At 42.7% G+C, this 27,611-nt stretch overlaps 1 protein-coding gene across 2 annotated transcripts in view; it reads right to left on the reverse strand.

Annotated features, from left to right (window-relative positions):
- Positions 1 to 507: 507 nt before the first annotated feature.
- The window catches only part of PDE6D (phosphodiesterase 6D), a 55,221-nt gene continuing 28,117 nt past the window's right edge, over positions 508 to 27,611 (reverse strand). Inside the window, 4 exon segments of one of the 2 annotated variants that reach the window (NM_001194606.1) lie at positions 508 to 1,117; positions 5,591 to 5,696; positions 6,414 to 6,539; positions 7,471 to 7,559. In NM_001194606.1, coding sequence (NP_001181535.1) covers positions 1,036 to 1,117; positions 5,591 to 5,696; positions 6,414 to 6,539; positions 7,471 to 7,559 — 403 coding nt within the window. In that variant the 3' untranslated portion in view covers positions 508 to 1,035. 2 annotated transcript variants of the gene reach the window in all.

A 27,611-nucleotide genomic window follows, 5' to 3' on the forward strand; every position in this document is an offset into this window, starting at 1 on the left:
GACCTGAAAGCACTGCCAGTTGTAATCCCTTCTCTCCCATGCTGGCTTCCAATGACAGCAATCTTAAAGGCCTCCCAGCCTCCTCCCAGCCCAGATGCCTTCCCATCGTTCTCCAGTTAGGTCCATGCAGATCTTTTCGTTTTGTAGCTTCTAGTCTCATTTAGGAATACAAGAGTCCCTACTCTACCAACTTAGAACTGCCCTTTCTGGAAACTTCTTGAACAAATGAATACTGTAAGCAAATAGAAACAATTAACAATAATAAACAAACAAAGGGTGCATGTATGTTGTGGAAAAGAACCATTAAAGATTGTGTCTAAAAGACAAATGTTAAGGTCATGGGCTTGGTTCAAGTATGTTGCACAACTTTGGAAAGCAGTAACTGCAGCACTAGGGAACAAGATCTACCAGTTCCATTCCTGGAGTAAAATACAGTTTTGATCTTATATTTGGTTTCTTTCCATTATGCAGCCAGGTTCACTTTCTAGAAAAAGGAGATAAAAGCAGTGCCATGCTAAAGACTGTAGGAATATTTTAATTCATATTTTTAATTACATTATGTAATAATATCACAGTCTATTTTACAAGTTAAATGTATGAGAATGTATGAAATAGAAATGGTAGGAAAAAAACTAAACATGGGTCAGGAACATGGAATTTTTCCAAAACCAGGGGCCAAAGGTAGATGTGTAGCCTGCAGGGCCCAAGGAGGAGACAAGGAGGGTGATAGGTAGAGTTATCGGTTTGTGGTATGTGTTTGTTCCCTGTGTGGGGAGGGAAGGATTTGAGACCTGTCCCCTGCCCTGGTCTGGGGTTGGGAGTTTAGTCTGGTCAGCTGGAAGATGGCAGCTTGGGAAAAAGAGCCATCTGGTTACCTACACAGAGCTGGTCCCCTGGTGGCTGCAGGTAGGTTCTGCTGTTGAGGGAATTAGGGGTGGAAGTGTCAAAAATCAAAAGTGTGGAGGAAAAAAGTAAACACAGTTTCCTCCTCCCTCCAAAAAACCCAAATTCTTGACATGCGCACACATTCTTCTTTCAAACATAGAAAAGTCTCACTCTGGATGTGCTTACAAGAAGATCGTCGTCAAAAAACTTTGTTTCTATGATAACGTTCCCACTGTAAGTAAGAAGAGAAACAGAGGGCAAAAGAGTGAGCATGTTAGGCAGAAGATTTCATTTCCACAAAGTGGTTTCCATCTGGATTCCTGGGCCAAAGGACATGTACCCACCCAGAGTATTAGCTTGGGGCCATTAAAATCCTTGTCTATATAGGGCTACAAGTCTAACACGATATTTAATTTATGTGGCTAGATTCATCCCTGTCAAGCTCCCAAATCAGAAGTGAGAGCATGTCTCCACTCCTTGGTACACTCTAAAGCCTTTAGTAGAGTGCTCTGCACACAGGGTGCTTATAGATCCGACTGACTTTCTGATACCGCATTCATGGACACCTCTGGCTGGTTTATACATAGAAGCCTGCAGACCTCAGGGGCAGTATCCTTCCCTACAGTACTCACTATAGTGGAAAGGTGAGCTTTGGCCTGGCCCACACCTATTTTCCTGCCTTTGGGTATCAGCACCTTGCTCTTCATTTGGGAACCACCCTTCCTCCAGTCCATGTGCCAAGTGAGTGGCCCCTCACTCACCTGGCAAAAGGGTGAACAGAGGATGTAACTTAGGCCCATCAGACTCTTTCCTTTGAGCAAGATCCTTCCTGTAGCTTCTCCTTGAGGAAGCCATCCAGGGATTCCTGCCCACCTGCATCTTTCAAACCACCCCAGGTCTCCCCCGTAGTCTTTCAACTCTTGTATTAGCCAGAGCCTGTTTCTATGACTTACAACTAAAGAACACTAAATGATGCACCTGTATTGTGAGGGAAGAATTTTATTTTTCTTGGTGGGTATCTCAGTGCTCCCATTTGTAAAATGGGAGAGACCATGACCTTACCAAATCACACTTGAGCTGAGTTTAGGGCAACTGTTTTTAGGGGTTCTAAAAAGTTAAGTATAGTTGGTCCCCTACTTACAATGAATCAACTTATGATCTTTCAACTTTCTAGTGGATTTATGGGGATATTAAATGCATTTTTGACTTATGATATTTTCATCTTATGGTAGGTTTGAGACAGATCGAGACTCTGTCTCAAAAAAAAAAAAAAAAAAAGAAAGACAGCAACAAAAAATCAGGCCTGGTGAAGAAGTAGTCAAATGAAGTTTAATAAAATCTAAAAAAAGGCCGGGCGCGGTGGCTCAAGCCCGTAATCCCAGCACTTTGGGAGGCCGAGACGGGCGGATCACGAGTTCAGGAGATCGAGACCATCCTGGCTAACACGGTGAAACCCCGTCTCTACTAAAATACAAAAAAAATTAGCCGGGCGAGGTGGCGGGCACCTGTACTCCCGGGAGGCTGAGGCAGGAGAATGGCGTGAACCCGGGAGGCGGGGCTTGCAGTGAGCTGAGATCCGGCCACTGCACTCCAGCCTGGGCAACAGAGCTAGACTCCGTCTCAAAAAAAAAAAAAAAAAAAAAAAAAAAAAAAATCTAAAAAAAAAAAACCTGCTTTCCTAAACTACTCTGTACTTTCCCAGGGTAATTAATAACCAGCAGATAAATTTCTGCTTGTAATTAATTATAAAACAGGTAAATAAGGTGCTCAAAATCTGACTGGCTGATAGGATATAAAAATAGCTACCATTGTAATTAAAAATCTATTTTTAAAACTACTAAAACTTTAAAAAATTCATTACAAATTTGTATTTATTTATTTATTTATTTTTGAGATGGAGTCTTGCCTTGTCGCCCAGGCTGGAGTGCAGAGGCACAATCTCGGTTCACTGCAACCTCCAGCACTTGGATTCAAGTGATTCTCCTGCCTCAGCCTCCCGAGTAGCTGGGACTACAGGCGCATGCCACCATGCCTGGCTAATTTTTTTTTTTTTGACACGGAGTCTCACTCTGTTGTCCAGGCTGGAGTGCAGTGGCAAGATCTCAGCTCACTGCAAGCTCTGCCTCTCGGGTTTACATCATTCTCCTGTCTCAGCCTCCCAAGTAGCTGGGACTACAGGCGCCCACCACCACACCTGGCTAATTTTTTGTATCTTTTTTAGTGGAGACGAGGTTTCACCGTGTTAGCCAGGATGGTCTTGATCTCCTGACCTCGTGATCCGCCCGTCTCGGCCTCCCAAAGTGCTGGGATTACAGGCTTGAGCCACTGTGCTTGGCCTATTTTTTGTATTTTTAGTAGAAATGGGGTTTTACTGTGTTAGCCAGGATGGTCTCAGTTTCCTGACCTTGTGATCCACTCAACTCGGCCTCCCAAAGTGCTGGGATTACAGGTGTAAGCCATCACGCCCAGCCTCTGTTACAAAATTTAGATGGGGTCTTGCTATGTTGCCCAAGCTAGTCTCAAACTCTTGGACTCAAGCAACCCTCCCCCATCAGCTTCCCAAGTAGCTAGGATTATAGGCAAGTGTCACCACACCTGGCTCTTAAAAAAACTATTAAAAACTTTTTTTTTTTTTTGAGACGGAGTCTCGCTCTGTCGCCCAGGCTGGAGTGCAGTGGCGCGATCTCGGCTCACTGCAAGCTCCGCCTCCCGGGTTCACGCCATTCTCCTGCCTCAGCCTCCCGAGTAGCTGGGACTACAGGCGCCCACAACCGCGCCCGGCTAATTTTTTGTATTTTTAGTAGAGACGGGGTTTCACCGTGGTCTCGATCTCCTGACCTTGTGATCCGCCCGCCTCGGCCTCCCAAAGTGCTGGGATTACAGGCGTGAGCCACCGCGCCCGGCAAAAAAACTATTAAAAACTTAAAAAGGGGCTGGGCACGGTGGCTCATGCCTGTAATCTCAGCGCTTTGGGAGGCCAAGACGAGTGGATCACCTGAGGTCAGGAGCTCAAGACTAGCCTGGTCAACAAGACAAAACCCCGTCTCTACTAAAAAATACAAAAAATTAGCCGGGTATGGTGGTGGGTGCCAGTAATCCCAGTGACTTAGGAGGCTGAGGCAGGAGAATCACTTGAACCCAGGAGGCAGACGTTGCAGTGAGCCAATATTGTGCCACTGCACTCCAGCCTGGGCAACAGAGAGAGACTCTGTCTCAAAGAAAAAAAAAAAAAAAACCTTAAAAAGTAGAGACAGGCATAGTGGCACATGCCTGTAGTCTCACCTACTTAGGAGGCTGAGGCAGGAAGATCATTTGAGCCCAGGAGCTGGAGTCCAGCCTGGGCAACATGGCAAGACCCTGGTTTTTTTTTTTTTTAATAAAATAAAACCCAAAACCAAAACAAACAAAAAACCTAAAAGTAAATAACCTCAATTTTTAACAAATTCAATATGGCTTTCATAAAGGAACTGTTGAAAGAGATGATCCAATATTACACAATTATCTGTGGGACTAACTCTTTTTTTTTTTTTGAAACAGAGTCTTGCTCTGTTACCCAGGCTGGAATGCAGTGGCATGATCTTGGCTCACTGCAACCTCCACCTCCCTGATTCAAGCAATTCTCCTATCTCAGCCTCTTGAGTAGCTGGGATTACAGGTGTGTGCCACCATGCCCAGCTAATTTGGGACTAACTCTTTTTTTTTTTTTTTGAGACAGAGTCTCGCTCTGTCGCCCAGGCTGGAGTGCAGTGGCCGGATCTCGGCTCACTGCAAGCTCCGCCTCCCGGGTTCCCGCCATTCTCCTGGCTCAGCCTCCCGAGTAGCTGGGACTACAGGCGCCGCCACCTCGTCCGGCTAGTTTTTTGTATTTTTTAGTAGAGACGGGGTTTCACCGTGTTAGCCAGGATGGTCTCGATCTCCTGACCTCGTGATCCGCCCGTCTCGGCCTCCCAAAGTGCTGGGATTACAGGCTTGAGCCACCGCGCCCGGCTGGGACTAACTCTTTAGAAGGTACTATTACTATAACACTTGAGAGACTAACACCTTTCCCACAGACAATGGGAGGTGGGAAGTTATTGACAGTGTTTTTGGACAAAGCACAAACAAACTGTTCTTTGAACAGGAACCAAAGCTATTAATATGGTAAGCTATTCACCAAAAAATTGTAACCAAGTATCCTTGAAAACAGAATTATTAATAGGACTTTGCCAGATTCTGTTAAAGGTGATCTAAACAAAATACAGAGATACTGGAAGTATGGTAGTCAGGAATAGGAGCAAATTAACATAGATTCGGTATATATTAAATGCCAGTCTCCTTCCATGCCATCGCATTTTATCTTCATTACACCTCTGTAAGAGAGAATTAATTTCTGTGTTTAGAGATGAAAGACTAAGGCTCAGAGAGATAAAGTATATTAGTGCCCAAGATGACACAGGTAGTCAGTGTGAATCAGGAATTTAAATCTGGTCTAATCTAAAGTTTTTTTTTTTTTCTTTTTTTTTTTTTAATTATTCTTTCCACTCTATCATACTGTCTTTTTCATATGAAAAAGGTCAGGAACCTGGAAACCTAGACACCCTCGGATACTCTTTTACTCTATTTCTCAACTGAGCTCTCTGCCCACTCAGTGGCACCAGGAGTCCCACCTGCCTGGAATGCCTGTTTCTAGACACACTTCATAATTTCCTGAGACCTGCTCACTCACGTTAAGACGCTTGCTGGCATCATCTGGGACTCGGGTGCTGCCTCTATCAAGGACTGCCAGGTATTTGTGGAGTTAGGGATCACAAAGCCAAACTCGAAGAACCATTCTGAAGGAAGAAGGAAAAGCCGGGGTGAGCAGGTGCCCCAGTATAAAGTTTAAGGGCTCTTTGTCTCCCTCCTCTAGAGTGAGCCTCTTCCTACCCTGAGAACCACCGAAGGAAGCTATCAGCAACCTCTCAGACCAGAGGCATAAAAAAGACAGGGAAGCCTCCTCAGGTTGTCCTCTGAACTACACCAAAGGCTTGCTTCTCATGCTTTGAGGTCTAAAGGACTAGGACCAGTGACCAGGACACAACATAAGCAGCATTTTCTTAGAGGTAGGCTAGATGTGAACTATACATAGATACATAGCTCAATTCTCTTGGACTAGCTTGAAGGGGCTTATGTGCCCTCTTATACTGCATGGTGAGAATTCAATGCAGAGTGGCCAGTCAAATCTGTATGATACTGTATGTAGAGCACTGTACTAGGCCCTGCTCATAGCAGCTTCCTCCATGACCATATCACAATACAATGTCAGTGCCTAAACCAGGTACCACCATCCATGCTCCCAGTGTCAGAGACCTCAAAGCCCCTTGCAGTGGCCAGCTTTGTTTTGGTTTGTTTTCACTGGGGATTCACAGTCTTGCAGAGTGTAGGAATCCTACCACAAACTGAGTTGTAAAAGGAATGTTATCAAAGCACTGCTTTAGTTCACTGGGTATTGTTGCCTTTTGTCCTGGTCCCCCTAAGCCCTGATTTCAGGCATGCAGGCAGCAGAATACCTTCTAGGCATTGCCCTTTGAAGTAAATTTTTTGTTCCAGGCGGAATTTTTCCATTTGTTCTGTTGAAGAAAAATTGAGTTCTCGAGACACGGCCTTGCACTTGAGGATTTTCTTGGGAACACGGGCTGGTAAGAGAAAAACAAATGTTGAAGCCATTCTAAATGAAAACCACATGACTATGATGCTTCAAATTTCTGGGAGCTTCTTATAGCTGATTTAGAGAACACTTTATTACATTTTGGATAATGCTTTGGTAAGTGCACTACACTTTGTGTGGCTGAAAGCAGAGGACTCTAATTGGTCACTCATATCTGAAAGATATTAGATCTTCAAGGAACACCAGGTTTTGTGCATCTAAGGGCCTCATCTAGCTACTCTCATCAGGAAGGGGGCTGCACGGGTACCTTCTCTCTACTCTGTTCTGGTGATTTTAACCCCTTACTTCTTCTTTACTTTAGGGAGATAAAAACGCAAATTTTCTTTTGGAGAAAAAAGTTGAGATCTCAGTTTCTATCTTCGGGTATGTTCTAATGGTAAAATTTCAGCACAAAATGGGTTTTGGGAAGTGGGAGAAAGAAACATTAAGAAAGCAACTGGGTTGGGTGTGGTGGCTCACACCTGTAATCCCAGCACTTTGGGAGGCTGAGGCGGGCAGATTACTTGAGGTCAGGAGTTCAAGACCAGGGTGGCCAACATGGTGAAACCCTGCCTCTACTCAAAATATAAAAATTAGATGGGTGTGGCGGCACGCGACTATAATCCCAGCTACTCGGGAGGCTGAGACATGAGAATTGCTGGAACCTGGGAAGTGGAGGTTGCAGTGAGCCGAGATCGCACCACTGCACTCCAGCCTGGGTGACAGAGCAAGACTATGTCTCAAATAAAAAAAAAATAATTGTAATTGAAACTGTCAACATGTCAACAACACATGAATTAACATGCTGTGTCTTCAGGGGCTCACCCGCCTATTAAGTATGTGTTAACTTAGCTCTCTTATGCTCAGGGGCTAGTCTGGCATTGGTCACAGCCCTGTGTAGACAAAGGGTTGGAAAGTACCTTCATGCTCCACACCAGGGACAGACAGGTCTTCTGTTCCTTGCCAGAGTATCTTCCCTGTTTCAGCATCCCGAAGGTTCATCCAATTTCTGATCAAATATGACTAAGGAAAAATAAGGCACTGAAAGTGACTCCCACTTTGTACTCTAGGTGTCTCATGTTTACTCCACCAACTCTTGTTTACTTTTTAAAAAGTCTGTCAAACTGCTCATTGCTATGGAAGCAGATAAGAATGTGTAGGAGAGTCAAAAAGACATCTAAAAGAAGCAGCAGAAACCTTGAGAAGACATTATTATCTATGAGAATCTTAAGACTGCACACACCTAGAAATTGCAAGAAAGGGACAGAAAATGAACAGTGCAAAATTTAAAATTTACCAACAGGATCTAACCAACCAAGATAAAATACCTAAAGAAACAAATATCAGATATACCCCAAGGAAACAACTCATGAAGATCACTCTATAGTGAAGGCCACAGCCCCATAAACTTCACCCACAAGCACAGAACTCTCAAATTGCTTTGTAGTGCCCCCCCTCTTTTTTTTTTTTTTTTGAGACAGAGTCTCACTCTGTCACACAGGCTGGAGTGCAGTGGCACAATCTTGGCTCACTACAACCTTTGCCTCCTGGGTTCAAACAATTCTTGTGCCTCAGCCTCCTGAGTAGCTGGAATTACAGGAGCGTGTCATCATGCCCAGCTTATTTTTGTATTTTTAATAGATATGGGGTTTCACCATGTTGGCCAGGCTGGTCTCGAACTCCTGACCTCAAGTGATCTGTCTGCCTCAGCCTCTGAGTGCCCTGTTTTTAAATATGAGAAGATAGCCAAGTATCACCAGAAATTCAAGAAAGCATTTATTATGAAAGACAGACCAAAACAAACTAAAAGAAAAAAGTAACTTAGAGGAATAAAGAGGCTTACAGATAAAGACATAAAGTTTTAAAAAGGAGCATTAAAAAAAGAGAGATATGACATAACCTCTACAGACACTAAAAATTAATACAATCAAATTCTATATATTTTAGGTGAATTTCTCTGGTTTGAGGTTACAACTTATGAAGCTGGTCAACTGATGTTCTCTGTCAGAAAATGCCTTCTAACGTAAGTATTTATATTTTCTAGTTTCTGTATTGTTTGATCCATTAAATGAGTCAATAATACCAATTTAAAAAAGAATATTCAGAGAACAAAAAAGAACTCTAGAAACACATATATTTTGATAGCAGAACCAAACAACTCAATGCAAAGAAAAAATTGAAGAAAGCTTTCAGAATGAAAAAGGCAAGGATAGAGAACAGGAGAGCAGGCCAAGTGTGGTGGCTCAACGCCTGTAATTCCAGCACTTTGGGAGGCTGAGGCAGGTGGATTCCTTGAGCTCAGGAGTTTGAGATTAGCCTGGGAAACATGGTGAAACCTCATCTCTACAAAAATACAAAATTAACCAGTCATGGTGGCTCACGCCTGTGGTCCCAGCTACCCTGGAGGCTGAGGTGAGAGGATTGCCTGAGCCCACAAAATTGATGCTGCAGTGAGCCGAGATCATGCCATTGCACTCCAGCCTGGGTGACAGAGGGAGACCCTGTCTCAAAAAAAAAGGAGAGTAAAGGTACAAAAACTTACAGTCCAAGAATAGTCCAAGAGTTCCAATGTCTAACTAACAGAAGTTCTAGAAAGGTAGAACAGAGAAAACTGAGGGGAGGATTGCATCAATAAATTAATTCAAGAAAATTTCATAGATTGAAAGTGTCTAGGCTGGGCACAGTGACTCACACCTGTAATCCCAGCACTTTGGGAGGCTGAGGCGGGCAGATCACCTGAAGCTGGGAGTTCAAGACCAGCCAGACTAACATGGAGAAACCCCGTCTCTACTAAAAATACAAAATTAGCCAGGCATGGCAGTGCATGCCTGTAGTCCCAGCTACTCAGGAGGCTGAGGCAGGAGAATCACTTGAACCCGGGAGATCGCACCATTGCACTCCAGCCTGGGCAACAAGAACGAAACCCTGTCTCAAAAAAAAAAAAAAAAAAAAAAAAAAAGGCATGTAGCAAATGCCCGTCACATCATTAGTGGATTTACATAATATCAAAGATAAAGAAAAGCAAAAATCTTCCAGAAGTTCAACAAGTCATTATATAAAGGGTCAAATCAGAATAGGGAAAAAAAAAATCAGAATAAATCAAATTCAAAAGGAATCCTGTAGGATAGGAGACAATTTAGCAGGGCCTTTAAAATTCTCAGGGAAACAATTTCTGAAACAAACTCAAAAATATTTACTTTCTTAAGAAACTAAGGAAAATATGGCTTCATCAAAATGACAGAAAAAACCAAGAAAGGGGATGACAAGATGACATGGGATATAGCAAGCAAGAAACAGATGAAGGGAGTCCCGAGTGACAGTGAAGGAAGATCCCAAGAAAATAGCTCTTTAGCAGGTCTGGAGAGTGACTAGTCCAGGGTCCAGGCTACAGCAGGTCACAAAGCTCAGAAAGAGATTTTCTCTTAAAAAGATGAAATTCATAGAATACCTAGTGTGTTTATATGGAAAGGAGATTTATATAATTAGAGGGAGATTTTGGGGTCAAATTCATGAGAAGCACAGAAAACCTAAGCAAATGACAAAAATTCAAGTACTGACATCATGAAAAATTAAGGTAGGACTGGAAGAAAAAAGTAGTCATAGTATAACTCATGGCTTCATTGCAAGTAGTGCAGATATGGTCATAACAATGAAAGCACATCCAATACCCAGTATAATTACCTGGGAGAATGAGGGAACAAGAGTATGTATGGATAGTCAGGCATGAAATGTTGAGAAACAACAAAACTGTCATTTTCCACAGTGGAAAGTGGGTAAATAATGCTAAAATGGAAACATTAAGACATAGCCACAATATGCTTTTTAGAAATATCAAGATGAATACCAAATAAATAAGCTAAAAAGAATTGAAAATAGTTTTCTCTGGGGAGCAGAAAGTAGGGGGACAGGGTGTGGTGCTCTTCATTAGAAACTAGGCAGACTTTTTTTTTTTTTTTTGGAGATGGAGTTTCGCTCTTGTTGCTCAGACTAGAGTGCAATGGCACGATCTTGGCTCACCGCAATCTCCACCTCCTGGGTTCAAGTGATTCTCCTGCCTCAGCCTCCTGAGTAGCTGGGATTACAGGCATGTACCACCACGGCCTGGCTAATTTTTGTATTTTTAACTAGAGACAGGGTTTCTCCATGTTGTTCAAGCTGGTCTCAAACTCCTGACCTCAGGTGATCTGCTTGCCTTGGTCTCCCAAAGTGCTGGGATTACAGGTGTGAGCCACCTCGCCCGGCTGACTGTGATTCTTTAAATTATGAACACATACAACTTAATAAAAATAAAGACTAAATTTAAGAAGAGAGTGCTAAGTTTTTTTGTTTTGTTTTGTTTTAAAATACAATTGACAAACCATTAAAGGAAAAGAAAATATTATGCAAGCACAGAGGGTAAGTCTGCAAAAGATTGTTAATATTTGCAGAGACTGAGCTTCAGAAAAATATATGTATAATATAGATATAGTTTACATGTGTCTTTTTTTTGGTTTTCTTCTTTTGCTATCTTGTAATCAGACTCTCTTCCCAAAGCACTCCGTAGTCTCTCTTCCTTGTGGAAGGCAGTGACCGCTCTGCACTACAGCAGCTAGAAAAGCCAGATCCTTTTCTCCCAGTCCTGGTATAATTAGGGGTGAGCACAAGAAGGCCTAGCTTTGGACACTTGCTGCCCAGTTCTGGGGTCCTGAAGCTATAGGACTTGCAAGGGAGCTGGAAGTTCTTCAGGGTTGGGGCAGCAGGGGCATGCCAACCTGCCCTTTCCTACTGTGTGGTCTTTGCTACAGACCCTGTCCTTTAACTTCCAGGCAGTTCCAAAAGCCTCAGATCAGATACCCTTTCCCATTGTTTGAATAGCTTGCAATTCAAACAATGTTAGGGAGAACCCTAAACAACATAGTTGACTGGAATCATCATGTGTGTAATAACACTATATTTTACCTTCTGGAGAGATTCTGTCTAGGTTTTGTTGCTATACAAGAAAAGTCTCAAAATATAACCAAGTGTTATTCAGCAGAGTGCCTGCAATGTGATGAGGAGTCACACATTGTGATCTTTCTGTGCACTCAACCTGCTTGTGGGCACCCCTGCATGAATGTACTGTCACTTTCAGGTCACATTGGTTGTGTTACTCTCCTCTCAGGGTGTGCAATTCCTAACAAACTGTCCTTCTATGCTCAATACATTTCCAGACAGTGCTGTTCCTCTCCACCTATGTGATCTGCCTTCCTCTGGTTCATATTTTCATACTCCACTTTTTTTTTTTTTAAACAACTAAATTCAAAAGCAAGTTTACATACTTGCTTAGGTCATGTCTCACGATTATAATTGCTATAAATATGCTCACACCTCCCAGCGTCTCTATATATTAACAGAAAGTTTCCCAACTGCAGAAGGAAAGCAACAGATACTACTGCTCTATCAATCCCCTCTGAGCTAAGATCTAAACTGTCCCAGGCAGCTAAGCCCAAGGTTTTCTGAAGACATAGTCCTCATTTGACCTGCTCTGAACAAGCTTTCCATTCTTTCACAGCAGACAGTGTCCTATGTACCCACTACGGCAACATGGACATCAGACTTTCTTAAATTAAACAATAAGATTAAACAAAACTAAAATGACTTCTACGGTTCCAGGCTCACAGGCAGGTGAGGCATTCTAGCAAAACTAGAAAAGCCCCGGAGGGTCCCTGTACAAAGCTGCGGCTAGAGCAGACTGAACTTCCAGAAGAAGCACTACAGTGACTGGCAGAGGTCAGAAAAGCAAAGCCTGGGGCCAGGACTTACTCTTCAATCTATATATTAAATGATAAAAAAGAAAGACATTTTAAATTAGTCTTCTATCTGATATTTAGTGAATAGTAAATTTAAGCTCCCCTTATTTCAAGGGAGAGAAGTAGCTAAAAATACATGGTTGATTTCCACAACATGAGTGTCTTTTCTCTGTAAATAATCAGGTTAAGGACTTAATTGCTTATCTTTTTTTTTTTTTTGGACACAGAGTTTCGCTTTTGTTGCCCAAACTGGAGTGCAGTGGCGGGATTTCCCCTCACCATAACCTCTGCCTCCTGGGTTCAAGTGATTCTCCTACCTCAGCCTCCCGAGTAGCTGGGATTACAGGCATGTGCCACCACACTTGGCTAATTTTGTATTTTTAGTAGAGACGGGCTTTCTCCATGTTGGTCAGGCTGGTCTCGAACTCCCAACCTCAAGTGATCTGCCCGCCTCAGCCTCCCAAAATGCTGGGATTACAGGCGTGAACCACCGTGCCCAGCCCTAATTGCTTACCTTTTTGGGAATCACATAAAAATATATTCTGTAAAATATATTTATATGTTTGGCCAGTTCAATAACTATGTACTTCCTGCATGTGCCCTAATCTGAAAAATTATCTACCAGTATCTATATCATGTACTTCATTTTATAATCCTTGAACATTTTAATCCTTAACAAATTTTGTAAGATTTTATCCTCAATACAGCATTAGAGAAATACAAAGACAGCTCCATCCAAGGATGTTGGGATTGAGGCTATTGAGGGTCCCTCTAAGTTCTGTAATTTTAGGGGTGAAAAGGAAGCCCTTAGTTTATGGTAGAATGCAGCAATTTGGGAACAACTTTATAAAATGGAAATCCATAATAGTCAATTAGTAAGGAGAAATAAAAGTTATTAAGGTAGGTGTCTTACAATGATAACAATAAGAAAAGCTGGTCCTCAAAAGAGGAAACTTCAAGTTGACTTCTGAGGAGCCAAAAAAAAAAAAAAAAAAAAAAAAGGAAACATTTGACTAAAAATGCTAGAAATGAAAGGCAAGCTTTGATGATTGGTCATCATCTGGCTAAAAACATATGTGTTTTAACGCTTATTGCTAACCAGATTTTTTAGAGAAAAAGAGCCCAAGTTTTAAGACTCAAAGGTCAAGTCACTTCCAATCTTGAGAGGAGGATTAGGTGGACAGGCTTTAAAGGAGGGGCTGGAGTACTATTTATAAATTCTACCCTCTGGGTCAGCCAGGTCTTTGTTCATTTAAAAGCTCCCTGGTGATTTATATGAAGGATGAGCATAAAGGAACACTCTTTTCCTATGGGAAGCCTCCTGCTTAGAGGAGATCGGGCCCTGGTACCCTCTCATTTGGAACAAGGCAAACATAAAGAAGCACTCTCGTATGTAAAAGAAAGAATATCTTGGCCGGGCACGGTGGCTCACGCCTGTAATCTCAGCACTTTGGGGGCGGATCACAAGGTCAGGAGATCGAGACCACGGTGAAACCCCGTCTCTACTAAAAATACAAAAAATTAGCCGGGCGCAGTGGCGGGCGCCTGTAGTCCCAGCTACTCAGGAGGCTGAGGCAGGAGAATGGCGTAAACCCAGGAGAGAGCTTGCAGTGAGCCGAGATCACGCCACTGCACTCCAGCCTGGGCGACAGAGCGAGACTCCGTCTCAAAAAAAAAAAAAAAAAAAAAAAAAAAAAAAAAGAAAGAATATCTTAAAAATAAGCTTCAGAACAAAACCAATAGTTTGCAAAGTATTAAGCATTAGGAAAGGTAAAAAAGGAAGTAAATATTCCATAAATATTATAGAGGAATGGGTGACACTTGGCTCAACACAGGGTTACACAAATCCTCTTGTGTCTTACAGAATAGTTGTGACCTGGTGTGATTTAGATGCAGTCCGGTGCAGGAGCTGGGGGCAGACTTGAGGTGTAGAAGGCAGTGAAGGAGGTGGGTGGTAGAATGGGAAGGGAAGGATTGGGGATCAGAAGAAATCAGTAGATGAATGGGGTACTAGGTAAATTTCCCTGAGAGATGCAAAAGCAGAAAACAGGATAATAAAAGGATTTGAACCAAGCTTGTCCAGCCCATGGCCTCCGGGCTGCATGTGGCCCAACACAAATTTGTAAACTTTCTTCAAACTTTTTTTTTTTTTTTAGTTCATCAGCTATCATCAGTGTATTTTATTTTTTAATTTTTACTTTATTTTATTTTATTTTATTTTATTTGTGAGACGGAGTCTCACTCTGTTGCCCAGGCTGGAGTGCAGTAGTGTAATCTTGGCTTACTGCAACCTCCACGTTCCAGGTTCAAGCAATTCTCCTGCCTCAGCATCCTGAGTAGCTGGGATTACAGGTGCCTGCCCCCATGCCTGGCTAATTTTTTGTATTTTTAGTAGAGATGGGGTTTCACCATGTTGTCCAGGCTGGTCTCGAACTCCTGACCTCAAGCAATCCACCTGCCTCGGCCTCCCAAAAGTGCTGGGATTACAGGCGTGAGCCACAGTGCTTGGCCTGTTTGTGTATTTTACGTGTGGTCCAAGATAATTCTTCTTCCAATGTGGCCCAGGGAAGCCAAAAGATTGGACACCCCTGTTAAACTAGTTTGTAACAATCATGTAGGAGTATTTTGGAATGAGTACACTGGTTCTGAGAGTCTTGATTAATTTTAAATGGAAATAGTCAACATCGTTTTTTATATAATAAACAGATCCACACTACATGCCCATACCTCACTGGCCAGTTGAAGGAGGAAAAAACATAAATCAGGCTAAGAGAATAGAGAGTGAGAGGGAATGGGGAAGACAAAAAACGGAAAGAGAAAAGAAACACGGGGGACACACACAGACGGAGAGACACAGGGACAGAGTGAAGGAGAAAAAAAGACTGAAAAAAACACAGAAAGGCCCACATACAACTGAGAACCAAGAGACAGAGCCAGGACAGAAGGCAACAAAAAGGAAGAGTCTCTGAAAATTTGGAGATAAGATCCCATACAGTTTTCTTCCTACTTTAATATTGTATAGCTGTCTGGGTTAGTGCGTTTCATAAGACAGTTTGAAATTGATGAGCACAGGAGGAAGACTAAGCATTCCAAGTGTTAAGCTCCTCTGAAAATGTTAATTGGCTGGTTCATAGTTTCGTGTAATTTATCATCCAAACTATGATACTTTCTTTTCTTTTTTTTTTTTTTGAGATGGAGTTTTGCTCTTTGTTGCCCAGGTGGGAGTGCAGTGGTACAACCTCGGCTCACTGCAACCTCTGCCTCCCAGGTTCAAGCGATTCTCCTGTCTCAGTCTCCCAAGTAGCTGGGATTACAGGCATGCACCACCTCACCCGGCTATTTTTGTTTTAGTGGAGACGGGGTTTCACCATGTTGGCCAGACTGGTCTTGAACTCCTGACCTCAGGTGATCCGCCTGACTCAGCCTCCCAGAGTGCTGGGATTAGAGGCGTGAGTCACCACACCCGGCCTATGATACTAAGAATGAGAGTGCTAACCGGAAAGCACATTTAAATGACCTGGCTCATAAAATGTGCTTAGAACAGTCCTCAGCATTAGTAAGCCATGTGTTAGCTATTATTATTATTATCAGTGACAATTATATTATCAGTATTATTATAATTATATTATAATTATATTATCATTATCATCAATGACAATTAATTCTTTATCATCTCCCATCTAGCATTCTGACTGGGTTTCCTTGCTTCCATTCTTGCCTCCTTCTCCATTCTCTTCATAGAAGGAAGGGGTTTTTTAAAACTGTAAGTTAGATGTCAATCCCTGGCTTTCCTCTGCACTTAAAAAAATTGAGTTCTTTCCATGGTCTACAAGGCCCCTCAATCACTATGCCCTAGGCACAAAAGCCTCTTATGTCTTTCTCTAACACACTAATACCTCTTCTCACCTGTGCCAAGAAGCCTGAATACTCTTGACCTTATTCTTCACAGCCTCAGTTCCTGGTGTCAGTGGCACCTCCCCTGAGAGGTTCTTGGGAACACTGAGTCCACAATGGTTTCTGAATGCACACATCTGCCTGACTTCTAAGTTGGGGCTCCTTCTGTGCCTCCATGCCAACACTTGGCTATCCTCCCCCGGGCAGAAAATTTGTGGTATCTCTGTCTCTTCTGAGGAGAGGCTAAATTCTACTTCACCTTTGGTATATTACTTTCCTAGTCAAAGACTTTCTCTGATGTCAAGTGGGTATTTTGAAAAATACACTAGGAAATTTAAAATATAGAAATAAGTAAGAAAAAAAAAAAAGACTTTCAGTGGATCCTCACAGACTAATCCAGGGCCCTCCATTATCTGATCTCAAACTATCATTCATTCATTTAATATATGTTTACTGACAACCTATGATATGGTTTGGCTGTGTCCCCACCAAAATCTCAACTTGAATTGTATCTCCCAGAATTCCCACGTGTTATGGGAGGGACCTATGGGTTGGTAATTGAATCATGGGGGCTGGTCTTTCCCATGCTATTCTTGTGATAGTGAATAAGTCTCACAAGATCTGATGGGCTTATCAGGGGTTTCCACTACTGCTTCTTCCTCATTTTCTTTTGCCACTGTCATGTAAGAAGAGGCTTTCACCTCCCGCCATGATTCTGAGGCCTCCCCAACCATGTGGAACTGTAAGTGCAATTAAACCTTTTTTTTGTTGTTCCCAGTTTCGGGTATGTCTTTATCAGCAGCGTGAAAACAAACTAATGCAGTAAATTGGTACCAGTAGATTGGGGCATTGCTGAAAAGATACCTGAAAATGTGGAAGCAACTTTGAAACTGGGTAACAGGCAGAGGTTGGAACAGTTTGAAGGGCTCAGAAGAAGATAGGAAAATGTGGGAAAGTTTGGAATTTCCTAGAGACTTGTTGAATGGCTTTGCCCAAAATGCTGATAGCAATATGGACAATAAAATTCAGATGGAGATGAGGAATGTGTTGGAACTGGAGCAAAGGTGACTCTCGTTATGTTTTAGCAAAGGTACTGGTGGCATTTTGCCCCTGCCCTAGCCTAGAGATTTCTGGAACTTTGAACTTGAGAGAGGCTTCGGGTATCTAGTGAAAGGAATTTTTTTTTTTTTTTTTTTTGAGATGGAGTCTTGCTCTGCTGCCCAGGCTGGAGTGCAGTGGCCGGATCTCAGCTCACTGCAAGCTCCACCTCCCGGGTTTACGCCATTCTCCTGCCTCAGCCTCCTGAGTAGCTGGGACTACAGGCGTCCACCACCTCGCCCGGCTAGTTTTTTTTATTTTTAAAATTTTTTTAGTAGAGACGGGGTTTCACCGTGTTAGCCAGGATGGTCTTGATCTCCAGACCTCTTGATCCGCCCGTCTCGGCCTCCCAAAGTGCTGGGATTACAGGCTTGAGCCACCGTGCCCGGCCTAGTGAAAGAAATTTCTAAGCAGCAAAGCATTCAAGAGATAACTTGGGTGCTGTTAAAGGCATTCAGTTTTATAAGGAAAGCAGAGCATAAAAGTTTGGAAAATTTGCAGTCTATATGATAGAAAAGAAAAACCAATTTTCTGGGGAGAAATTCAAGCCAGCTGCAGAAATTTGCATAAGTAGCAAGGAGCCTAATGTTAATCCCCAAGACCATGGGGAAAGTGCCTCCAGGCCATATCAGAGAATGTCCCTGCAGCCCCTCCCATCAAAGACCCAGAGGCCCAGGAGGAAAATGTGGTTTCATGGGCTGGACCCAGGTTCCCCATGCTGTGTGCAGCCACTTGGTGTTGTGTCCCAGCTGCTCCAGCCATGGATAAAAGGGGCCAACGTACAGTTCAGGCTGTGGCTTCAAAGGGTGGAAGTCCCAAGCCTTGGCAGCTTCCATGTGGTGTTGAGCATGCAGGTGCACAGAAGTCAAGAATTGAGATTTGGGAACCTCTGCCTAGATTTTAGATGTATGGAAACGCCTGGATGCCCACACAAAAGTTTGCTGCAGGGGCAGGGCCCTCATAAAGAGCCTCTGCTAGGGCAGTGATTAAGGGAAATGTGGGGCCGGAGCCCCCACACAGAGTACCTACTGGGGCACTGCCTAGTGGAGCTGCAAGAAGAGGTCCACTCTCCTCCAGACCCCAGAATGGTAGATCCACCGACAACTTGCACCATGTGCCTGGAAAAGCCACAGACACTCAACGCCAGCTGGTGAAAGCAGCCAGGAGGGAGGCTGTTCCCTGCAAAGCCACAGGGGCGGAGCTGCCCAAGACCATGGGAACCTGTCCTCTTGCATCACCATGACCTGTTTGTGAGACTTGGAGTCAAAGGAGCTCATTTTGGAGCTTTAAAATTTGACTGCCCCGCTGGATTTCAGACTTGCATGGGCCCTGTAACCCCTTTGTTTTGGCCAATTTCTCCCATTTGGAATGGCTGTATTTACTCAATACCTGTACCCCCACTGTATCTAGGAAGTAATTAGTTTGCTTTTGATTTTACAGGCTCATAGGTGGATGGGACTTGCCAAGGCAAGGCAAAGTCTCAGAAGAGACTTTTTTTTTTTTTTTTTTCTTTGAGATGGAGTCTCACTCTGTTGCCCAGGCTGGAGTGCAGTGGTGTGATCTCAGCTCACTGCAATCTCTGCCTCCCGGGTTCAAGCGATTCTTCTGCCTCAGCCTCTCGAGTAGCTGAGATTACAGGCACCTGCCACCACGCCCGGGTAGTTTTTTGTATTTTTTAGTAGAGATGGGGTTTTGCCATATTGGGCAGGCTGGTCTTAAACTCCTGACCTCAGGTGATCCACCTGCCTCGGCCTCTCAAAGTGCTGGGATTACAGGTGTGAGCCACCATGCCTGGCCTCAGATGAGACTTTGGACTGTGGACCTTTGGGTTAATGTAGAAATGAGTTAAGACTTTGGGGGACTATGGGAAAGGCATGACTGGTTTTGAAATATGAGGACATGAGATTTGGAGAGGCCAGGGGCAGAATGATATGGTTTGGCTATGTCTCCACCAAAATCTCAACTTGAATTGTATCTCCCAGAATTCCCATGTGTTGTGGGAGGGATTTAGGGGGAGGTAATTGAATCATGGGGGCTGGTCTTTCCCATGCTATTTTTGTGATAGTGAATAAGTCTCAGGAGATCTGATGGGATTATCAGGGGTTTCTGCTTTTGCTTCTTCCTCATTTTCTCTTGCCGCTGTCATGTAAGAGCCTTTCGCCTCCCGCCATGATTCTGAGGCCACCCCAGCCATGTGGAACTGTAAGTCCAATTAAACCTTTTTTCCCCTCAGTTTCAGGTATGTCTTTATCAGCAGCATTAAAACAAACTAATATAACCTACTATGTACCGGTATTAATGTCAAAGTTGCATCTAAAAATTTTGGGCAATGTTTCACTTAAAATGACAGGTAGTATAGAGGGGACAATATTTTTAAATTCATATATTATTTGATAAAATTTATGGTTTTAGTTATATATGTGAAAATATATATCTATTTCATCCACATCACTTTTTTTTTTTTTTTTTAGAGTCTCACTCACTCTGTCTCACTCACTTGCTCTGTCGCGCAGGTGGAAGTGTGATCTCAGCTCACTGCAACTTCCTCCCGGGTTCAAGAGATTCTACTGCCTCAGCCTCCCAAGCAGCTGGGATTACAGGCATGTGCCACCATGACCATCTAACCTTTTTTTTTTTTTTTTTTTTTTTTAGCACAGACTGGGTTTCACTGTGTTGGCCAGGCTGGTCTCGAACTCCTGAGCTCAAGTGATCTGCCCATCTTGGCCTTCCAAAGTGTTGGAATTACAGGAGTGAGCCACCATGCCTGGCCTCACATCACTTTTTAAAAATATTTTTTCACTGGAAAGATAAGAGATTGCATTATATTCAGGGTTACCTTATATATGGACATTATTCTCATAATTTTATGGGTTCCTTCCAGTTAGAATCAAATAACTTATTTACTCATCTCCTTCAAAACAGTTCATATGCAAGTTGGACACTTATTAATGATACTGAGATAATCCTCTAATGATGTTACCCCAAATCCTCATTACCAATCTAGGGATAGAAAATCTAAAACATTTCAATTCATAACAATTCACCAAGAAATAAATTGTTTTATCGGGTGTTAATTCTATTCTTTTTTTTTTTAAATAAACCTTTTATTTTAGAACAGTTTTTTCTTTTTCTTTCTTTTTTTTTTGAGACAGGGTCTTGCTTCATTGCCCAGGCTGGAATGCAGTGTTGCAATCACTGCTCACTGCAGCCTTGACCTTCCAGGCTCAGTCGATCCTCCTACTTCAGCCTCCTGAGTAGCTGGACTACAGGCACTTACCACATTGTCTGGCTAATTTTGTAAAAACATTTTTTGTAGAGATGGGGCCTCACTATGTTGTTCAGGCTGGTCTCAAGTGATCCTCCCACCTTGGCTTCCCAAAATACTGGGATTACAGGCATGAGCACTGTGCCCAGGCAAGAACAGTTTCAGATTTATAGAAAAGTTGCAAAATAGTAGAGTTCTCATTTATCGCACACCCAGTTTACTCTATTATTAACATCTTACATTTGTCACAACTAATGAACCAATATTGATGTTATTGCTTCTCTTGGATGTAAGAGATTCTCAGACTTTCCTTGTTTTTGATGACCTTGACAGTTTTGAGAACTGGTCAGGTATCCTGTAGAAAATCCATAAACTGGTATTTGATGTTTTTCTTATGATTAGATTGGAGTTATGGGTTTTTTGGGAGGAAGACCACAGAGGTAGCATCATTTTTATCACATCAATATCAAGGATACATGCTATCAACATGACTGATAGATGCTGACGTTAACCTTCATCACCTGGGTGAGGGTAGTCTTTGTCAGTTTCTTCCATTGTGAAGTTACTCTTTTCCTCTCCTTTCCACCCTGTCCCCTTTGGAAGGGAGTTACTATGCCCGGCACATCTTAAGGGGTGGTGAATTATGCTCTACTTCCTTGAGGGATAAATAACTATATGAATTACTTGGAATTATATACTGGAGATTTATCTTCTCTCCGCATTTGTTTTATTCAATCATTTATTTATATCAGTCCAGTTGGTTTTTTTTTAATAAAATGACTGCTCTGATACCTAAATTTTTATCGCCAAGATGAAAGTATTTCAACACTAAGAAATCTGCTTAAAAATATTTATTTGAGATACTTATATGTAAATCTCAGGAATTCATTTGAGTTATGGGGGAAGATAGAAACCATAGGGCATGTTAGTTTATAGTCAGAAGAAAAAGCTGCGAGAGGGGAAAATACAGTTGGTTTAGAGCAGAACACCTGCTTTGGAGTCCAAGTTCTATCATGTAGCAGCTGTGATCTTAGATCAGTCATTTAACCTGCCTGAGATTTAATGTGTAAACAACAGATAATATGAAGGCCTTACGGTTGTTCCAGGATTATATGAAATGCCTACAAAAATGGTTTAGAGATTATAAAACATGATATAAGCAAGTGTAGGACATTATTATACCATAATTCTTCAGGATTGAAAGAGGCAAATTATGGAAGTAACTTTTTATGAACAACTTCAAATTCTCTAATAAAAGCATATATTATTATCTTATTCTTTCTCTAAAATCTTCAAAAAGGAAAACACGACTGAAAGCTTATTTGTATTAATTAATGTTTGACTTGAGTTTTATTCACTCAAAACCTTGTAATTCCTGGAAAACCTGCTGCAATCTTTTGTGCTGCTCATATATTAATCTTCATCTCTTTGCTCATCCTATTCTGTGTTAGAGATAAGGCCTGAGTCTACTTTTATACTTGTATTATATATATTAAATATTAGATATATACAGAGCAGAAATTGCATTTGAGAGATTTGAGGTTTTTTTTTTTTTTTTTTTTGAGACGGAGTCTCACTCTGTCGCCCAGGCTGGAGTGCAGTGAGGCAATCTCAGCTCACTGCAAGCTTCGCCTGCAAGCTTCACCTCCTGGTTCACACCATTCTCCTGCCTCAGCATCCCGAGTAGCTGGGACCACAGGCACCCGCCACCACGCCTGGCTAATTTTTTGTATTTTGAGTAGAGACAGGGTTTCACTGTGTTAGCCAGGATGGTCTCAATCTCCTGACTTCGTGATCCGCCCGCCTCGGCCTCCCAAAGTGCTGGGATTACAGGAGTGAGCCACCGCGTCCAGCCTTCTCTTTTATATTATTGGTCCAACAGCCTCCCAACTAATTTTTCTCCTTCAGTCTCTGGTCCATTGTTTCTCAAAGGGTGGTTCCATGACCTTGTTAAAAATGCTGTTTCGGTCGGGTGCGGTGGCTCACGCCTGTAATCCCAGCACTTTGGGAGGCCGAGGAGGGCGGATCATGAGGTCAGGAGATCGAAACCATCCTGGCTAACACAGTGACACCCGTCTCTACTAAAAAAAAAAAAAAAAAAAAAAAAAAAATTAGTTGGACGTAGCGGCACACACCTGTAGTCCCAGCTACTTGGGAGGCTGAGGCGGGAGAAAACTCTGTCTCAAAAATAAATAAATAAAAAATAAATAATAAAAAATAAAAATATAAAAAACCACCAGCTTTCACATAGATGAGCTTTTGCATGGAAATACATTAAATAACAAATAAAAAACTTAAGAAACCCCTCTAATCTGGCTTTTACAATCTAATACACTGTGACAAGAGTGCCAGTCCTAAAATACAAACTGGATCATAAAATTACCTCCTCTTCAAAAACCTTCAATAGGTTTTCACTGTTCAGAGAAAAGTGCTAACTTCTTAGCTTAGTATTGAAAGTTTACATTGTGGCTCAAGATCTCTCTCGTTTCCCCTTCTGTTTTACACACCTTCCTACACCCATTCTCAACCAGGCACAGTGAATCCAGCCTCTTATAAGGCTTCAAACATCAGCAACATCAAAAGAGTTGAGTGGCCTTTCAGGGACCCAATCAAGTGTTATGATGACCATAGGACCACATCAGGCAAAGATGATAAAGGAGGGAGGAATAAACTTTTCCCTAACTTAGAGGATCCCTGTGGAGGTAACCATGACAGAGGAAAATGGGAGTAACAAAGAGAGCAATTATTGTTTTCAGAGGCTGGCTACAATTGCCCCAGATGTACCAACTGCAGAGTAAAGCCAGCCATATCACCCCAAGAGAATCTCTCTAAAATACATCATCTCTATAGCCTTCACTTCCATTGCTGTGAGAAGAAAACGGCTTTTGCTTTTTTTTTTTTTTTTCTCAGACAGAGTCTCCCTCTGTTGCCCAGGCTGGAGTGCAGTGGTGCGATCTCAGCTCACTGCAACCTCCGCCTCCCAAGTTCAAGTGATTCTCCTGTCTCAGCCTCCTGAGTGGCTGGGGTTACAGGTACCCGCGACCACGCCAGGCTTTTTTTTTTTTTTTTTTTTTTGGTATTTTTAGTAGAGACAGGGTTTCACCATGTTGGCCAGGCTAGTCTTGAACTCCTGACCTCAAATGATCCACCTGCCTTGGCCTCCCAAAGTGTTGGCATCACAGGCATGAGCCACCACGCCCAGCCTGCTTTTGTCTTTTTTTCATATGAGAACGCCATTAATGCCATGCAGCAAAACTTATTCCAAAGAATGGCAGTTTCTCATTGTGTAATGAGACTAAGAGAAAGATAATAGACTAGTTAAGTGCCCTGGCCAAGGTTACAGAGCAACAATAAAAGGATAATCTTCTTTTTGCTCTGCTATCACCTTATCCTTTCTTCCAAAGACTAAATTTTACCCTTATTTCTTACAATGAACTAAATGTTTATGTCCCCTCCGAATTCATACATGAAATCCTAACCCCCAATGTGATGGTATTAGGAGGTGGGGCTTTGGGAGGTGATGAGGCCATGAGGGTGGAACCTTCATGAATGGGATCACTGCCCTACAAAAGGGACCCTAGAGAGCTTTCTCTTCTCTTTGAACCACATGAGGATATGAGAAAACAATAGTCTGCAACCTGGAAGAAGGCTCCCACCAAAACCTGAACATGCTGGTACCCTGATCTCAGACTTCTAACCTCCAGAACTGTGAGAAATGTTTCTGTTGTATATAAGCCACCCAGTCTTTGGCACTTTGTTACAGCAGCCCGAAATGACAAAGATATCGCTATTATAAATTTTAAAAATTACAGTGCTTTTTTTTGGTAATGAAATAAAGAACAACTTATTTGTAAAAAGACCCAGAAAAACTAAGTCTTAAGCACTTCTATAAGCACCAAAGTGCTCAAACCAATGACAATTCTGATTTCAGTCACAGGCTCCCAATTCTGGGGAAGCTGAATGCTTATGAAAGTGATTCACGCCCAGTCTGCAATCCCAGCAGTTTGGGAGGCAGAGGTGGGCGGGATCACTTGAGGTCAGGAGTTCAAGATCAGCTTGGTCAACATGGTGAAACCCCATCTCTATGAAAACACAAAAATTAGCCAGGCATGATGATGGTGGGTGCCTGCAATCCCAGCTACTCGGGAGGCTGAGGTGGGAGAATCACCTGAACCAGGGAGGCAAAGGTTGCAGTGAGCTGAGATCATGCCACTGCACTCCAGCCTGGGCGACAGAGTGAGACTCTATCTCAAAAAAAGAAGAAGAAGAAAAAAAATCAACCACAGGCATGAGCCACTGCACCCGGCCATGGAATTCCTTTAATTTTTTTTTTTTGAGACAGGGTCTCACTCTGTCACCCAGGCTGGTGTGCAGTGGTACCATCAGGGCTCACTGCAGCCTCTACCTCCCCAGGCTCAGGTGATCCTCTCACCTCAGCCTCCCAGGTAGCTGGGACTACAGGCGCACACCATCACACCCAGCTAATTTTTGTATTTTTTGTAGAGATGGGGTTTTACCATGTTGTCGAGGCTGGTCTTGAGCTCCTAAGCTCAAGCAATCCACCTGCCTCAGCCTCCCCAAAGTGCTGGGATTACAGGCATGAGATACCGAGCCCAGCTATTCACTGGAATTTTTAAGGTATAGCACATCCATTATTGGTCAGGGGCTTCATTGTGACAGGAAAGAGTTTGAGTCATGTTAGGTGATAGCTTCTAAAGATCATACCCCATTTAGATAGTGAACCTCTTAAAAAACCAAAATTGGCCGGGTGCAGTGGCTCACGCCTGTAATCCCAGCACTTTGGGAGGCCGAGGCGGGTGGATCACGAGGTCAGGAGATCGAGACCATCCTTGCTAACACGGTGAAACCCCGTCTCTACTAAAAATACAAAAAATTAGCCGGGCATGGTGGCAGGCGCCTGTAGTCACAGCTACTCGGGAGGCTGAGGCAGGAGAATGGCGTGAACCCAGGATGTGGAGCTTGCAGTGAGCCGAGATCGTGCCACTGCACTCCAGTCTGGGAGACACAGCGAGACTCCGTCTCAAAAAAAAAAAACAAAAAAACAAAAAACCAAAAAAACAGTTAAGTGGTCGTGGGCTTTCTTATGGCTTAGTTTGCCTCAACTCTGTAATGTAATAAAGACATGATTTTTTGTGAAGATTCAATAAGATGCCATGTATAAAAATAACAGAACATCTGGAACACAGTAAGTACTCACTAGATTAGTATTAATATTGTCCAAATGTACTCTTTTCTCTGATTATATAGGCTTTCTTACTAGCTTTTGTGCACTATTATTTTTCTCTTACATTTAAACTTTTAATATTTAGGTGTTGTTTCCTCATACTTGACTTCATGTCATTACAGTCAGTGTGCCAAGCCCTGTATTAGGGGCTTTACATATATAAAATCCTGTGAATTGGGTCTCATTACATCTATTACTTCATTTTCTGGATGAGAAAACTAAGTTTTACAGATATTAAAAACCTTAATATTAAAGAGCTGGGAAATAGTGGGATAAAGATGCAGGCAATACTTTTGGTTGACTTTTTTTTTTCTGCTGGTTTTTTTTTTTTTTTTTTTTTGAGATGGAATCTCACTCTGTCACCTAGGCTGGAATGCAGTGGTGTGATCTCAGCTCACTGTAACCTCTGCCTCCCAGGCTGAAGCGATTCTCCTGCCTCAGCCTCCTAAGTAGGTGGGATTACAACCCCTGCCACCATGCCCAGCTCATTTTTGTATTTTTGGTAGAGATGGAGTTTTGCCATGCTGGCCAGGCTGGTCTTGAACTCCTGACCTCAGATGATCTACCTGTCTTGGCCTCCCGAAGTGCTGGGATTACAGGCGTCAGCCATTATATCCAGCCTGGACATGTGTGGCCCCTTGATCTTTTAAAAAAATTTTTTTTGGCTGGGTGCAGTGGCTCATGCCTGTAATTCCAGCACTTTGGGAGGCTGAGGCGGGTGGATTACCTGAGGTCAGGAGTTCGAGACCAGCCTAATCAACATGGTGAAACCCCATCTCTACTAAAAATACAAAAATAGCTGGGCGTGGTAGCAGATGCCTGTGATCCAAGCTACTTGGGAGGCTGAGGCACAAGAACTGCTTGAACCCGGGAGGCGGAGGTTGCAGTGAGCTGAGATTGTGCCACTGCACTCCAGCCTGGGCAACAGAGCGAGACTCCATCTTAAAAAAAATTTTTTTTGTTTTTTGTTTTTTTGGTAGAGATGGGGTTTTGCCATGTTGCCCACGCTGGTTGCAAACTCCTGAGCTCAAGCAGTTCACCTGCCTCAGTCTCCCAAAGTGCTGGGATTATAGGCGGGAGCTACGGTGCCTGGCTGGAACTCATTTTAAATAGCAATTTGGCACATACTGAAATGTAGTATATATTCTGAACCAATCTTAAATCGTATACATATGTATTTTTTGAGACAGGTCTCACACTGTCACCTAGGCTGGAGTGCAGTAGTGTGATCCCAGCTCACTGCAGCCTTGGACTCTTGGGCTCAAGCGATCTTCCACCTTAGCCTCCTGAGTAGCTGGGGCTACAAGCATGTGCTACTGCACCCAATTTGTTGTAGAGACAGGATCTTACTATGTTGTCCAGGCTGGTCTCAAACTCCTAGGCTAAAGCGATCCTCCTACCTTGACCTCCCCAAAGCATTGGAATTATAGGCATGGGCCACCTTGCCCAGCCTCACTTTTTAAAAATAAAAAAACTATTACTTAGGATGAACAAATTCCAAGCTGACAACTACAGATAGTTTTTGACTAATGGTTAAGAAACCAAAATAAAACTCTAGGGCAATAACTTTGCTACGTATCCAAAAATGAAACATGTATCTCACTCATTTAATTTACTGAATATATTAGCATTTGTGGCCAGTGAAATATATATATATATATATATATATATATATATAAAAAACAGAGAGTCTTGCTATGTTTCCCACGCTGGGTTTGATCTCTTGACCTCAAGGGATCCTCTGTCCTGGCCTCCCAAAGTGCTGGGATTACAGGTGTGAGCCACCACACC

The sequence above is a fragment of the Macaca mulatta genome, chromosome 12 (genome assembly GCF_049350105.2).
Source record: "Macaca mulatta isolate MMU2019108-1 chromosome 12, T2T-MMU8v2.0, whole genome shotgun sequence".
NCBI classification, from domain to species: domain Eukaryota; kingdom Metazoa; phylum Chordata; class Mammalia; order Primates; family Cercopithecidae; genus Macaca; species Macaca mulatta.